Source organism: Salvelinus namaycush, chromosome 2 (assembly GCF_016432855.1).
Source record: "Salvelinus namaycush isolate Seneca chromosome 2, SaNama_1.0, whole genome shotgun sequence".
Classification (NCBI taxonomy): Eukaryota; Metazoa; Chordata; class Actinopteri; order Salmoniformes; family Salmonidae; genus Salvelinus; species Salvelinus namaycush.
In genome coordinates this window covers 43,437,226-43,452,447 of record NC_052308.1, presented here as the reverse complement: position 1 = coordinate 43,452,447, position 15,222 = coordinate 43,437,226, and the positions used below count along the sequence as shown (strand labels likewise).

General features: G+C 42.7%; 1 protein-coding gene across 1 annotated transcript in view; it reads left to right on the top strand.

Moving 5' to 3' along the window:
• The first annotated feature begins 8,827 nt into the window (after window positions 1-8,827).
• Window positions 8,828-15,222, top strand: part of LOC120021818 (voltage-dependent calcium channel subunit alpha-2/delta-3-like) — a 50,788-nt gene continuing 44,393 nt past the window's right edge. Inside the window, exons 1-3 of the mRNA XM_038965671.1 lie at window positions 8,828-8,859; window positions 9,852-9,933; window positions 13,239-13,355. Coding sequence (XP_038821599.1) covers window positions 8,828-8,859; window positions 9,852-9,933; window positions 13,239-13,355 — 231 coding nt within the window. The remainder of the gene's footprint in view (window positions 8,860-9,851; window positions 9,934-13,238; window positions 13,356-15,222) is intronic.

The window sequence follows — 15,222 nt, the reverse complement described above, 5'->3', positions numbered from 1 at the left end:
TTTTCTCTGTATATATCAAAGATGTCGCTCTTGCTGCGGGTGATTCTTTGATCCACCTCTACGCAGACGACACCATTCTGTATACATCTGGCCCTTCTTTGGACACTGTGTTAACAAACCTCCAAACGAGCTTCAATGCCATACAACACTCCTTCTATGGCCTCCAACTGCTCTTAAATGCTAGTAAAACTAAATGCATGCTCTTCAACTGATCGCTGCCCGCGCCCACCCAGCATCACTTCTCTGGACGGTTCTGACTTAGAATATGTGGACAACTATAAATACCTAGGTGTCTGGCTAGACTGTAAACTCTCCTTCCAGATTCATGTTAAGCATCTCCAATCCACAATGAAATCTAGAATCGGCTTCCTATTTCGCAACAAAGCCTCCTTCACTCATGCTGCCAAACACACCCTCATAAAACTGACTATCCTGCTGATCCTCGACTTCGGCGATGTCATCTACAAAATAGCCTCCAACACTACTCAGCAAATTGGATCCAGTCTATCACAGTGCCATCCGTTTTGTCACCAAAGCCCCATATACTACCCACCATTGCGACCTGTATGCTCTTGTTGGCTGGTCCTCGCTACATATTCGTCACCAAACCTACTGGCTCCAGGTCATCTGTAAGTCTTTGCTAGGTAAAGCTCCAGCCTTATCTCAGCTCAATGGTCACAATAGCAACACCCACCCGTAGCACGCGCTCCAGCAGGTATATTTCACTGGTCATCCCCAAAGCCAACACCTCTTTGGCCGCCTTTCCTTCCAGTTCTCTGCTGCCAATGACTGGAACGAATTGCAAAAAATCACTGAAGTTGGAGACATATCTCCCTCACTAACTTCAAGCATCGGCTGTCAGAGCAGCTTACCGATCGCTGCAGCTGTACACAGCCCATCTGTAAATAGCCCACCCAACCAACTACCTACCTCATCCCCATATTTGTTTTTTTCTTCTCTTTTGCACACCAGTATTTCTACTTGCACATCCTCATCTGCACATCTATCACTCCAGTGTTAATTGCTCAATTGTAATTACTTCGCCACTATGGCCTATTTATTGCCTTACCTCCTTACTTCATTTGCACACACTGTATATAGATTTTCTATTGTGTTATTGACTGTACAGTACGTTTGTTTATTCCATGTGTAACTCTGTGTTGTTGTTTGTGTCGCACTGCTTTGCTTTATCTTGGCCAGGTCGCAGTTGTAAATGAGAACTTGTTCTCAACTGGCCTACCTGGTGAAATAAAGGTGAAATAGAAAAATAAATCAAAAATCAAAAATCTGCATGACCTAAGAAGCCAATAAAAACAGGGAAATTGAATTATCATTGATCTCCACTAGATGGAGCCTGTGGAATGTGCCTACGAGTGTCTAGTTTGTGGTAAGGAGTATTGCGTTGGTCGTTCTACAGATTAGTGTCTAAATGGATATTCTATCTATTTATTGGTAGGCCTATTTGGTCGTCATTTTCTCATGTTAAGCATTCACAAAGCAGTGGTGCCATTTAGACTGCTGGCTGGCGGCAATAATGTAAAACTTTGCATGTCGTAGAATAGATGGCCAGCAATAGATGTTTTAGAGTAGCCTTTACTGTACAACTGTCTTGTATAGCCTGCCCTACCTGAACAGCAATTTATTTAACCTTTATTTAACTTGGCAAGTCAGTTAAGAACAAATTCATATTTTCAATGACGGCTTAGGAACAACGGTTAACCACCTTGTTCAGGAGCAGAACGACAGATTTTTACCTTGTCAGCTCAGGATTTCGATCTTGCAACCTTTCGGTTCCAACGCTCTAACCACTAGGCTACCTGCCGCACACGACATGAGCGTCCTCGCGCTCTCTCCCAGCTTGGATAGAAAGTTGTTGTGCGTAAAACCAGTCTATTATTAATGCCAAATAATGCAGTCATTCCACCCTAAAAAATTGCCTACTAGGCAATGTTTTATTATGCATTGTAGCCTAATATCTATACTGTATTTAGCTGATATTTATCAAATTTATATACAAATTACACATCATATAGCCTAACAATGAGGAAAAAAGCAGTCGGCTTGAGGATAAATTCAGCCACTTGTTGAACGCAGCGGGTTTTTTCTGGCTAATAGCCTACAAAATGGGCTGCAATGTTCAAGGTAAATTAAAATCCAACTTGAGAGACTCCCCTGGTCTCCTGAAGTCCTCCTTGCTGCTTCTCTCTCTGCCTGTCTCGTTTTCTGTCTTTCTCTTAGAAGAAAGACTATCTGTGTCTGTGTTTGTCTCTCTTTTTTTACATAGAGCCCTATAGTAGCTACATTAGGCAGTTGCAACTGCGTCGCCTTGCATTTTTGTGAGCAAATGTTTTACCCAGGCCTGTAGGTCCAGGTTGCGGGCATGACAGAGTATTGCCAAACCAGACAGTCTTTTCTTAGACGTTGTGCGTTAGGCTATAGCCTATGTTCATTGCGCTGCACTTAATCTTGAATGATGCATGCTAAGATATACCAGAGACAAGGGACTGTTGATATTGCAACCACATACCAGTTCACCAGTATGAACGAAATCGCAAGCAAACAGCTTTTTCTGTTCAAGACCTCATTAACTGGTGTCCGCTAAAGATGATCATTTGTTTGCCTCTGCCAATTTATTGCCGTCCATATCCAGACGACCTGTCCCCAGAGCTTCCTATAGGCTACTGGTACAGATGCTGTCTGGGCAGACACATCTCCAGGGCCGGGATTATAAACTGTACATTGAGTGGATCTACCTGTCTCGACGTATACATGAGCTTTGAGTGGATTTAAGGGGCTTTCACACCGAATTGTTTTGTAGTGTGAATACCGTATCTACACTCGGGAGCGCACTAAACAACGCATCATGGTTTGCTCAAAAAGGGGGGTCTCGGTCCGATTCAATTCGTACTGGAAAAGAACCAGAGACGCACAGTATTATTAGTTGTTTGACTGCGAGCATTTGATGAAAGCCTATTCACGTCGCAGTTAGAACGGCTATTGCGCTGTTTCCTCCCTTATGTTCAAATCAAATTGTATTTATCATATGCCTCGAATAGAACAGGTGTAGACCTTACCGGAAATGCTTACAAGCCCTTAACCAACAATGCGGTTTTAAGAAAATAGAGTTAAGAAGATATTTACTAAATAAACTAGAGTAACAAAAATATATAAATAAAAAGTAACACAATAAAATAACAATAATGAGGCTATATACCAGGGGTACCGGTACCGAGTCAATTTTTGGGGTACAGGTTAGTCGAGGTAATTTATACATGTGCAGAGACAATAAACAGCGAGTAGCAGCAGTGTAAAAACAAGGGGGAGGGGTGTCAATGCAAATAGTCCGGATGGCCATTTCATTAATTGTTCATTTAATAATACATAATACAGAACATTCATTTAAACTTGGCGCTCCGGTACTGCTTCAGAGAACAGTCTATGACTTGGGTGACTGCAGTCTTTGACAATTCTTTGGACCTTCCTCTGACACCGCCTAGTATATAGGTCATGGATGGCAGGAAGCTTGGCACAAGTGATGTACTGGGCCATACGCACTATCCTCTGTAGCGCTTTACGGCCGGATGCCGAGCAGTTGCCATACCAGGAGGTGATGCAACCAGTCAGGATGCTCTCGATGGTGCAGCTGTAGAACTTTTTGAGGATCTGGGGACCCATGCCAAATTTTTTCAGTCTCCTGAGTGGGAAATGTGTTGTTGTGCCCTCTTCACAATTTTCTTGGTGTGTTTGGACCATGATAGTTTGTTGGTGATGTGGACACCAAGTTTCAAGCCACAAGCATAAACTAGCTCACTGAGGTATAAAAGAAGTGGCTCATTAAGACGACTGACTGAACTGACTCAACCGAATCCGTCCGTACCCCACTCAACTCTCGCTGCGTGACATACGTCATCATTTTTGGGGTAGGGGTGTCCATAATTCGTATCCCCTCTTCCTGGTGTGAAAGGAGATACTGTAGGTCCCAGTTGCTTGCACACCACAAACATCCTCTCTATGGAAATCAGATTATATTGTTGTTGTTGTTGTAATTAAAGGAACAGTGTGTTAGTGTAACTTCAACATTTAGTTGCCTGGATATGATTGCATTGATTGATTAACATGAATCATTGGAGAACTTGTTTTAATTCATTAATTGAGAATTGTTTTTAGTATTTAAATAAGTCATTCATTAAAAATAATGTTTCAACTAGATGGCTATAAGAAACGAATTAAAATGAACAAAATCAACATGTTCTCATATGATAAAATATGAATGTTTAAAAGGTGAACATTTTAAGTACAGTCACACGGTTTTCCTTTACAGAAAGGCCATATTTGTACAATAGGAATTATTGTCTTCCATGTCGATGAGTATACCAGTCAAATTTCCATAGTCAACGTTTCTATGTCTGTTCTACTTATTCTATTTCTATGTCCCAGACGGTTCTGAGAGCCACTCACCAAACAGAGCCACAGAGAATCCCTCCGTGACGCAGCCAGTTCCGTCCAAGGGAGAAGTACCCCAGAGCGTTGTTGACCACAGACAGAATCCCACCGGTCAGCACTGTCCCCAGGTCAGCCAGGTCAGCCATGTTGACCAGGGCATTGTTCAGAGGCTGCCTCAGCTGCTTGTTAATCAGCAACAACACAATCACCGTGGAGTTCAACACACGATGGTCAGTACGGTGAACATCGCTATGATCAAATCAAATCAAATCAAGTTTATTTTATATAGCCCTTCATACATCAGCTAATATCCCGAAGTGCTGTACAGAAACCCAGCCTAAAACCCCAAACAGCAAGCAATGCAGGTGTAGAAGCACTATGATGACAGAGAGGGGGTTGAAGCCAGTGCGATTCAGGAGCTCCTCGCCCTCGGGGGAGAGAGGCTGGGAGCTGCATCATGGGTAGGCTATGGAATGACCAAGAACACACACACTCTCCAACACCTTTTCCAGGCTGGCACAATCTCTTAGTGGTAGTAATGTACGAGCCCCAAGCCTCCACAGGTTTATAGAATCCCACACCACTCAATCTAGGGGTATTTGATATTTTATTAGGATCCCCATTAGCTGTTGCAAAAGTAGCAGTTACTCTTCCTGGGGGTCCACATGAAACATGACATAATACAGAACATTAATGGACAAGAACAGCTCAAGGACAGAACTACATCAATTTACAGACTGAGACACGGAGAGTGGCATCTCTATCGGATATTAGGTGTTCTAAGTCGTGCGATGTAATATCCCACAGATCCGGATTTAGCAAAGAGTAATTCCCTCAGTTGGAGATCCTTTATCCCACTCTGCTACTGATTGTAGAACAAGTTGGCTCTAAGGAATTGCAAGTACCCTCACAGGAATGCGTGCATTACATGACTCCAGTCAATGTGATGGGAATTGTATTCTTCCCCTGATCCCCTTTCCTTCTCTGACACCCTTGATGAAATAATGTGTGCTGCTCCAGATAAGGGCCATCTGGAAAATGTCTGATTACCTAAGCTTTTGTGCTGTCCCTGCCCTGCTGTCACAACAGTGTTAATTGACAAAGCACTCATGAATGAAACACACACACACACACACACACACACACACACACACACACACACACACACACACACACACACACACACACACACACACACACACTCTCTCACAGGGGTCAGTGAAAGTTGAAAGTGTCAGCCTCAGACTAAGAGGTGTGTGAGTGAGAGAGGGGAACAACAGGTCACTATTCTCTCCTGATTGATCTGACCTGTCCAGACTTCCTTACTTATCTAGAACAGAGCTGTGTGTGTGTGTGTTCAGTGTGTTCAGTGTATTTACTTACTGTAACAATTTTCATGAGATAATGTGTTTTTATCAATTACGCTTTTTATTCTTTTGTCTTATGATAATCTTGGACTCTAATTTGAATTTAGATGAAGCAGGGAGAATGTTCAAGATTAATGTCGAAATTAGATGTTTATCCACGTCGAGAAATTACTTCAAAATCGGTCACTAGGAGCAACAGTGAGCACTATGACCATCAAGTAGGCTTGTGTTTTGCTAGGGCGTTGTGGACTGGGTGGCGGATGGTCGTAATCCCATGACTCTGGATCAGAATTAGTTTGAACCCTATCCCAACCTTAACCCTTACCTTCACCATTTGGAATCAATGCCTAAACTTAACCCTTAACTTCGAAATGTGACGTTTGGAGAAATGGAACGATATAGAGCAGCAGGAGCAACAAAAACACTTTGAAATGTGTCTTTTGGAGAACTTGCATGAACGTCTAATTCTGCAGTGAGACTGTGAGAGCTTGTTGAGATTAAGAATTATTTATTTTTTAATTCACATTTTTCAGGGGGTGCTGCCACCTCCTGTGGCTATGGTTGTCAGAACAATCCTCATTGTAAGAAGATAGACATGATAACTTTAAAGTAGGCTACCCTTCAATAAAGGGTATTTGACTGTGACTGGATGGTTAGAGTTGGTTTGCAAGAAAGAAACAAACATAGGGATATAGGTTGCGTCCCTATTCCCTATCGTGCACTAGTTTTGACCAGGACCCATAGGGCTCTGGTCAAAAGCAGTGCACTATATAGGGAATATGGTTCCATTTAGGAAGCATCCATGTAGGGTACAAGACTATTCACAATTGGACACGACTGGCTGTGTGGTAGAGACACTTCCTGAGCCATATAAAATGTCTCGCTTTGCAATGACATGCGCGAAAATCAGCACCTTGGACAGCGCCTCCTGCAACTACACTGAAATCAGACTCATGGACAGTTCCATTGATGGCGAGGCTGTTTCTACATGGGCTTACGGTACTCTACATTCTTGAAGTATAATATAGGGGAGAATTAATTAAGAGAGCTATTCAATGCCGTGTTCTTATACTAGTTTTACCGGCTATATCTACCCTATCCGGTGCCAACAGTTGAGTTTATTGGAACAAAATCCCTCGCACTGAATAGGCCTATGTGGCGCCGGTCTTGAGTGCAACTCGGATAAAGTGTCGCGGAATGCGGGGCAAACTTTTTATTTGAAGTCGATAGTTAATTAAAAGCAGCGACCCTCCTCGCACTAGATGTGATTGCGGCCCCGACAGAGGAGAGGCTGTGACCGCGTGCCGTAGCGGTTGATATTGTCCATCATCATGAGCCTTATCTGCACGTTCCCAGCCTGGCAGAGGCTCCTCGCGCCTTTGATGTACGACGTAATTACCAAGCTAATAATGGCCTAGCGCCGAAACGCTGCATGCGTGGCGGGAAATCCATCCGCCTTGACATCATTATCACGTTTAGAAAGAGGACCTCTCGAGTACTTCAGAAAGGAGAGGGTTTTGTTTGATACACAAAGTGCCCAATGACATAACTGTGAGCGCAAATTTAGTTTTAAAAGCAGTGTTGGACATTGTGGCCTAAGAGAGCATCCTCATAGAGGACAGTTTGGTAATTGACCAGTTCAAAAATATGGACTAATAGGCCTGTATCTTCCATATTATGGCTATGGGCTAGCCCACTCCCAACAATAACTCTAATATGCATTTAGACTTGGTGACTGAAACAATTTGTAATGGGAATTCACGTAGGCCTATGCACTGCAGTGTATGGCATTGTGGCTATAGCCCACCTAAAACATGCACTTAATGCTGAGTCTCTTTGGTTATCTGTAAGTAATCAAAACTTGTCATGAAAAAAAAATCATGAAAAATCGCTTAAAATGTGGAGCCTGCGCATTAGGCCTAAGTAAGAGCGGAATACCACTAGGCCACTTTATCAATGTCTTGACATACACATCGATCTTTGATTAGCCTAATAAACGCTTAATCAGTCATGTCGATTTAACGGAAGGTGTGCATATTGCATAGTTCTATCGTTTCATCCACAACCGACTTGAAAGACAACGAGCGGTGCAATCAACAAAGTAACGTCTAAAACACTGCAGGAAGCAAAAAGCAGGTCAAAGCTATTTTGAGTGAAATTCACATCTGGAAGACTGTAGGAAGAAAATGCTATCTAGGCCGAGAACTCTCATGCTTATTCAGAATGTATGCGCCATAGGAATGGATTTTGCTTCTGCGGTAATGTTCTCGGTACGGTGGTCCCTCCTCGAAGCGCGAGTCGATCCGTCACGCTGCACTGCCTTGAATGAACCCGTTGAATCCCCCTGTGATCCACGCGCGCGCTCCCGTGTGAAAGTTTCGTGTTTTACCTTTTCACCTTTTCACCTTCTTTCCGGGGTTCTTACAGCAAGTGATGGTGGCTAGGTTACCCCCCACACACATATTGGTCCTTTTCGCTCATGCTGTCTCGCGCCCTGCTTCGCGCTCTGTGCTCTACCTGCAACACCTCGTCTTACTCCCCCAGTGTTCCCTGTGATAGCAGCTGAGGTGGTTTTTAGATTGAGCTCCGCAAATCTGGGAAAATTCCCCACGAGAGATATCGCCATTTGCTTCAGAGACGATTTTACAGCAATTGTAATGTTTTCCAGACATGGAGGCTTGACTTGAGTCTCTCGCTGTCCCTCCCTGTACCGATGTTCATAGTTCAACCATCTCCTTCAGCACGCGGGTCCCTTCAGGAGTGACAACTGGCACCTTGGACGCGGGACTGGCGCGAGGGAGGCGGCACGAATGTGCTGCCGGGTCTGTATGTGCTGCTTTTCGCGCTGAGTGCGTTTTCAGGACTAGAAAGAGAAGAGCTTGCGCGTGCCATTGTACCGGGGTCGGTTGTCGGGAAGACTCGTGAAGATGCTGTGGAATCGGAGGATCCTCTTTTCACACGTGTGCTGCGCCAGCTTCCTTCTGTTCTGGATTATGCTGGGCACGGTGGTAGAGGTGATGGGGTCCCAGCCAGGGATTCCTCTCTCAGTGTGAGTGGAAGGTTTCATATTCATATTTTACAACCTTTCAGGTACTCAGTAAGTCACACCTCTGCATATTGTTGAGTTTTTCAGCTGCTAGATTACCCGAAGTGTGTAAGTAGTGGACTTGTTATATAAACAAATGTAAACAAGCAGCATGTAATAACAATGTAACAACAACAAGCATAATAATAATAATAATGTTTGTTGTTGTAAATGATTTATTAGTGTTGGTGTCTAATAAATACATTTAAAAAATGGGCGCATTCTTTACCCTATAATATCTGGCATAATATAAATAATAGCCTAAAATCAACACATGGATAAAACATCAATGACAAGTACACACCATTTAAATATAGCCTACAGATGTCTTTATTTTAAACAGATTGTTGTCTTTGATACACATATGTCCAAAATTACTGCTATACAAAGTACTGCACTTGCCATTTTCATTTTCCAGGTTAACCCTGACTGCATTGAGACACCACAGTCTGAAACAATCTAAAGGCTACTTGGGAAGACTTAGGAAACATTTTGCATCAACTTTCTCTGCATAAATCATCCGTTTATAGCACATCAATAAGCACCAAATAAACATGAATAAACAGCTACGTTGACTGAAGTACTTATCTACAATGTAGAGTATTTGCCATGTTGTTGATGGACTCAGTCCTCTCAGCTCAAACTCAACTCGCTTCAACAATGTATTTCTTATATGAGGGTCTTGTGGTTTTTCAAGAACAGGAGTATCTTCAAGAACATAGTTTATCCTCAGCCGTATGACACACAGACAATAGATATCCATGGATCTATGATTTTATCTAGATATCCATGGATGTATGATTTTATCTAGATATCCATGGATGTATGATTTCATGCGTAGAGATTTGTTTTGAAATGTCTTACTGACATAATGTGTGTAATCTCACCAAGTCAGCTATTTTCACCTGTTAAAATACCAAAATATCACAATATAGAAATGTTCTGTTCGCTTCCAGGGTGAAGTTATGGGCCTCGGCGTTTGGTGGAGAAATTAAATCAATTTCTGCAAAATACTCTGGATCCCAGCTGCTGCAGAAGGTATCTCTTTCTTCCCTCACTCTTCCTTATACTCATTCCTGCCCACGCACACACACACATGTTCACGTTATGGTGAGCTCACACACACACACACACACACACACACACACACACACACACACGTGTGTGTGTGTGTGTGTGTGTGTGTGTGTGTGTGTGTGTGTGTGTGTGTGTGTGTGTGTGTGTGTGTGTGTGTGTGTGTGTGTGTGTGTGTGTTTGTACTGGACATGGCCCATTAACCACAGCACTGTTCCTTCTCTAATCTCATTTCCAGTTCACTCTCTGGAGTCAAGAGTTTCAACCCCAGGATATGAATGGGACAAGGAGACACATTTGATACAAGTGTGTGGAGTGGGATAGGCTGGGATGGGTTGGAGGCGATAGGTGGGGTTCAGAGAGAGAGGGGGAGGAGATAGAGGGAACGAGAGAGAGAGAGATAAAGAGAGATGGGTTCCACTTTGACATTATAGGGTATTGTGTGACACAAAATCGCAATTTAATCTATTTTAAATTCAGGCTGTAACACAACAAAATGTGTAAAAAGTAAAGAGATGTGAATACTTCCTGAAGGCGCTGTATACTGTAGTATACACACAGGATTAGAACTGGGCATTAATGTGTACACTTTATCAGAAAGTCTGAGTTAAGTACGCAGACAGATTGAATTGGAACTCTGCCCTATGTGCGTACACCTGGATGTAGATAATCATTTTATTCCTACAGATTTTTATGCTCAATTACCTTCAATTGCGCTATTAATTAAACAGTGAAATGAATTGTAATTCTATTATTCCAGACCTGCAGGGGTTTAAAAATGAGTTGGATTGAAGCCAGAAATAGTGGATGACCGGAGACAGACGAAAACATGGGTCGTATTCATTATTGCACACCGTAATAAACCGTAGCAAGCAGTTTTGCAATGGAAAACGTTTTGCAATGAAATTGACAGTTATCTTATTGGACAAGTTCAGGTAGTCCCTTCCTGTTTCAGTCCGTTTTCTTCCATTTGGTTTCTAGTTGATACGACCCTGATCTGTTACATTCATACAGTGCATACTGCATACTGTATACTGCTGGTGTGATATGTTGTGTGATTGTGTGGGATTGTGTGTGAACTCAGTGGTGATAAATGCGAGGAGATAAATATCCCCATCCAACTCCATTCATCAGCCTCACTGCATGTGTGTGATAAGGAGGAGCTCAGCTCAGCACCAGGCTGCTGCTGCAATTCTATTACCATTAACACTGCTAGCGCTAGCAATGTACACACTTCTGTAGCAAGATATGGGGTGTGTGTGTGTGTGTGTGTGTGTGTGTGTGTGTGTGTGTGTGTGTGTGTGTGTGTGTGTGTGTGTGTGTGTGTGTGTGTGTGTGTGTGTGTGTGTGTGTGTGTGTGTGTGTGTGTGTGTGTGTGTGTGTTGGATGAGCGTGTGCTTCCGAGATTTTTTTTTTTTTTTTAAATACACCCAACATTTCCCTACTATTTTAACTGCGTAACATCCACAGCTGATTCTCTGTTGACTTGTGTGAGAACAGAACACTCTGAAGTCAAATGTCCCCGGCAGTTGTTTTCCTTTCTGCCTATGTAAGCACTTTCCTCATGCTCTGGTTCACGGAAGCGTGACTGGTTCAGAACACCTTACATCCAATCAGCAGGCCTCTTCCTCTCTTAGCAGCCAGTGAGGGAGGTGGAGAGAGAGAAACGTCTCGATGGTAAGGGCTGATCATTAAGGATGATCATTGGGTGCTTTATGGGGAATTAGCATTTTTCCACACAGGGCTGAGCTGCTGTATGGGCAACAGAACAGGACTATAGACACAGAATGGAGACACTGTGGTGCGTGTGTGTGTGTTGACTCCTCAGGCTTGGGTTCATTCAGGCCTCATCTACACATCAGTCATTACCTTAATCAATAATCATACTCAGTTCTATTGATGGATGAGGTTTAACCTCTCCCCGATGACTGGGGGGGGGGGTGCTGAGGCAGGGAGGACAGGCGTGAAATGAACTGTTTTGCTCCACTGCCTGCACACACTCTTCCTTTCCCTGGGTAATTTGTTGCCTCATGTACTGGGATTTGTGTGTTTCTTTCTTTGAATGTGTATCTTTGAAATGTATATATATATGTGTGTGTGTGTGTGTGTGTGTGTGTGTGTGTGTGTGTGTGTGTGTGTGTGTGTGTGTGTGTGGGGGGGGGGGGGACGTGGGAGACATGCAGGTTATACTGTGATTATTATTTTGTGTGTGTACCTTTTTTAAATGTTCTGTCCTATTCTCTTTGTGTGTTCTGTTGGGCTTTGTTCTGTCCCAGTGCAGGTGCAGTGTATCCTGCAGACTCAGCATTGTGTGAAGTCTAGTTCATTATCCAGAACCTCCCAAGCCTGACATGTTATTATCTTTCTCTTGTGCTTTGACTTCATTTCAATTACCCTCCAACCGTGCATGGCCTTCACTCCCAGGCCACCCAGCAGCCAATCAGAGCCAGAGCCACAGCTTGTCAACCAATTACTGAGACAAGATAACCTATCAATCAATTCAATGAAACAGGATACATCTTATCAGCCAATCATCTGAGACTGGGTCTTGCAAGCCACTCTCTGAGACGTGGGGACCCCACTGGACAACCAACGTCTATTCCACGTTGGTTGAAAGGAATTTCATTGAAATTATGTGGAAACAACGTTCCTTAACCGGTTTTCTTCATCAGATGTGAAGTGTGTGTTTGTGTGTGTGTGTGTGTGCGTGGAACATCAGATAGCACAAAGGCTCACCTCACATTCTCTGTTACTAAAACAAAGGGCACATTGGCTTACCCCCCCCCCCCCCAATAAAAACCCATTGACATGAGATGTACTTGTCACACACTGAACCGTTTTACCATTGACACCCTGTATTTTACCTTTATTTAAATAGGCAAGTCAGTTAAGAACAAATTCTTATTTTCAATGATGGCCTAGGAACAGTGTGCTGCCTTGTTCAGGAGTAGAACGACAGATTTGTACCTTGTCAGCTCGGGGATTCGATCTTCCAACCTTTCGGTTACGAGTCCAACGCTCTAACCACGTGGCTACCTGCCGCACCGTATCCTGTGCACGTGACCAATACACTTTGAGTTCAGTTGCCTTGATTTATTGTAACATGTTCACATTTTGTTCACATCTATCAGTGAAATAAATGACATAGCCGAGAAGCCTCCGTTTGTAATAGTAGTATGTGAACTGTGCACAAACATAAGATGATTATTCGTTCACTATCAAAATATTAGAACGTTAAAACATGTATTTTTTTTCTCTGTCATTTACAGAAATATAAAGAATTTGAGAAGTCCGTCCGAGTGGAAGAAATTGATGGCATGAAAGTGGTCAAAACTCTAGCAAAGAAGATGGAGGAAATGTTCCGGATGAAAAAGGAGGCCATGCGGGTATGTACCGTCGCATATCTGTCCTTTTATCTACCATCCACGTGCTTTTTGCGGTGTTTTCTGAAAGTAGGCCCAATGTAGACTACTGAGAGTAGGAGACTTAAAAATAATTCAGAAAAATATCAAACGTTCTGTTATTTCTCAGCCTCAGCTGCAGACATGCACCGCAAGCAGGTCAAGAAAATATCTAGATTTAGGCTATATAAAATGATCAACAGATTATCTAGATGTACTGTTATTATCATTATGATTATTATCACGTTTTGTATCGTTGGCATTTTTTCGTTACAGGCCTATCCATGATCATGAAGCTGTTATAACCAATTGTAAGCATATTTCAGTGGTCAGACATGTATTTTCGTTTTTCCTCCTCACACTTTCTGCTTTGTGGGTATTTCTATTCATAACACGGGTTTAAATTACACCAGTGTTGCATTTCATCCAGCGGCGGTATGCTATTTACTTCAAGACATTCTCCCGAGACAGATATATATCCGTTGGAAATGTATATTGGGCTTGAGAGGAGAGGTGCAAGTAGCCTATTTTAATAGTTAACCCCAATTGAGTGGTGTGAGATGATAGCGTTTATCTCGCACAGCCAGATTTCCCCGCGACGGGCTGTATTACTTGCATGGTTGTAATTCTACATTGTGTGCCCATTGCCTTTATCATTCTCTAGGCCTGTTTATTAGGCAGAAATTCAATCTATGTGTTACAGTGCTGCAAATTGGACTAATGCTTTCTGTGTAAACAAATTCATTGTTTTAATGTAGCCCAGGCTACTAAATTGCCTAGGCCTATTTAAAATGTATGGGAGGCCTTTATTCGTCGGATGAAAATGATACAAATATATTTTTGATAATGTGAAAAAAATTGTCAGCAGTCGAGATGTTATATCCAGTTAGAGAAATTCCAATGGTCATTAACTGGCACATTATACCAGCGTCGTGCCGTAGCCTATTCGAAATGAAAATTAAACAATTACGATGTCATTTGTCTGTATGAGATTGACCTAGTCCTTGCGAGCCGTGCATATTTGATTTAAGAGGTAGGCTACCTGTTTTGAAATTGCCTTTCGGCAGTAAGACTAATTTGATATGGTTTGAAAGACTGCCCAATAGCCATCGTTGGCATCTTGTCATTTGCACACAAAAATATAGCCTAGGCCTGGGGAAAAATATGTTTGCATTTAGCGGCTTGAGGTTTCCTATTAATTTCATTATGTCTGTATTGCTGACGACACCATCTAAGACTGACACGCAACGGTATGAAAATAAATGAAGTTTAACTGTCACAAAAGTGTTTCCGCCATGCCGCCATTTTCTGTTTGCGTTGCAGCTATTTTGATGTGCTGGACAGTTATTAATGACCTGTTCCAGAACCGCGACGATGACTGTGGTGTTCAGCCGGCATTTTCTCACGCAGGCAAGCACATTTCAAGGCGGCTATATAAGGTTTTGCGTGTTATGGGATCCGGTTCTACCTTGGGCCATATGCCAATCAAGCGTCTCACTGAACGCACGTATTTCCGTGGGTGCCTTTCGAGGCAGAAATGTAGACCTAGGCCTACAGTAGCCTACGTGAAAGGGAAAATCTTATCACAGAAAAATATTACAGAATATAGGCCTATTTGCTACGAGTTTCATGTTGTTTCCAGCAGGTTTGAGGCAGGTTATTGATATAACTGTGTTGAAGAAACCCTGTCCTAGGAGGGTAGAATCAGGAATATCATTTGAAGTGGATTAAGAATATATCCATCGACCGAAGAGCATGAGCTTCAATAAATAACACCAACATATCGCTATAATCATTCATACGTAGCCTGTTGACGAGGGAGTGGCGACAGTTTCGGGTTTAAACTGCTATT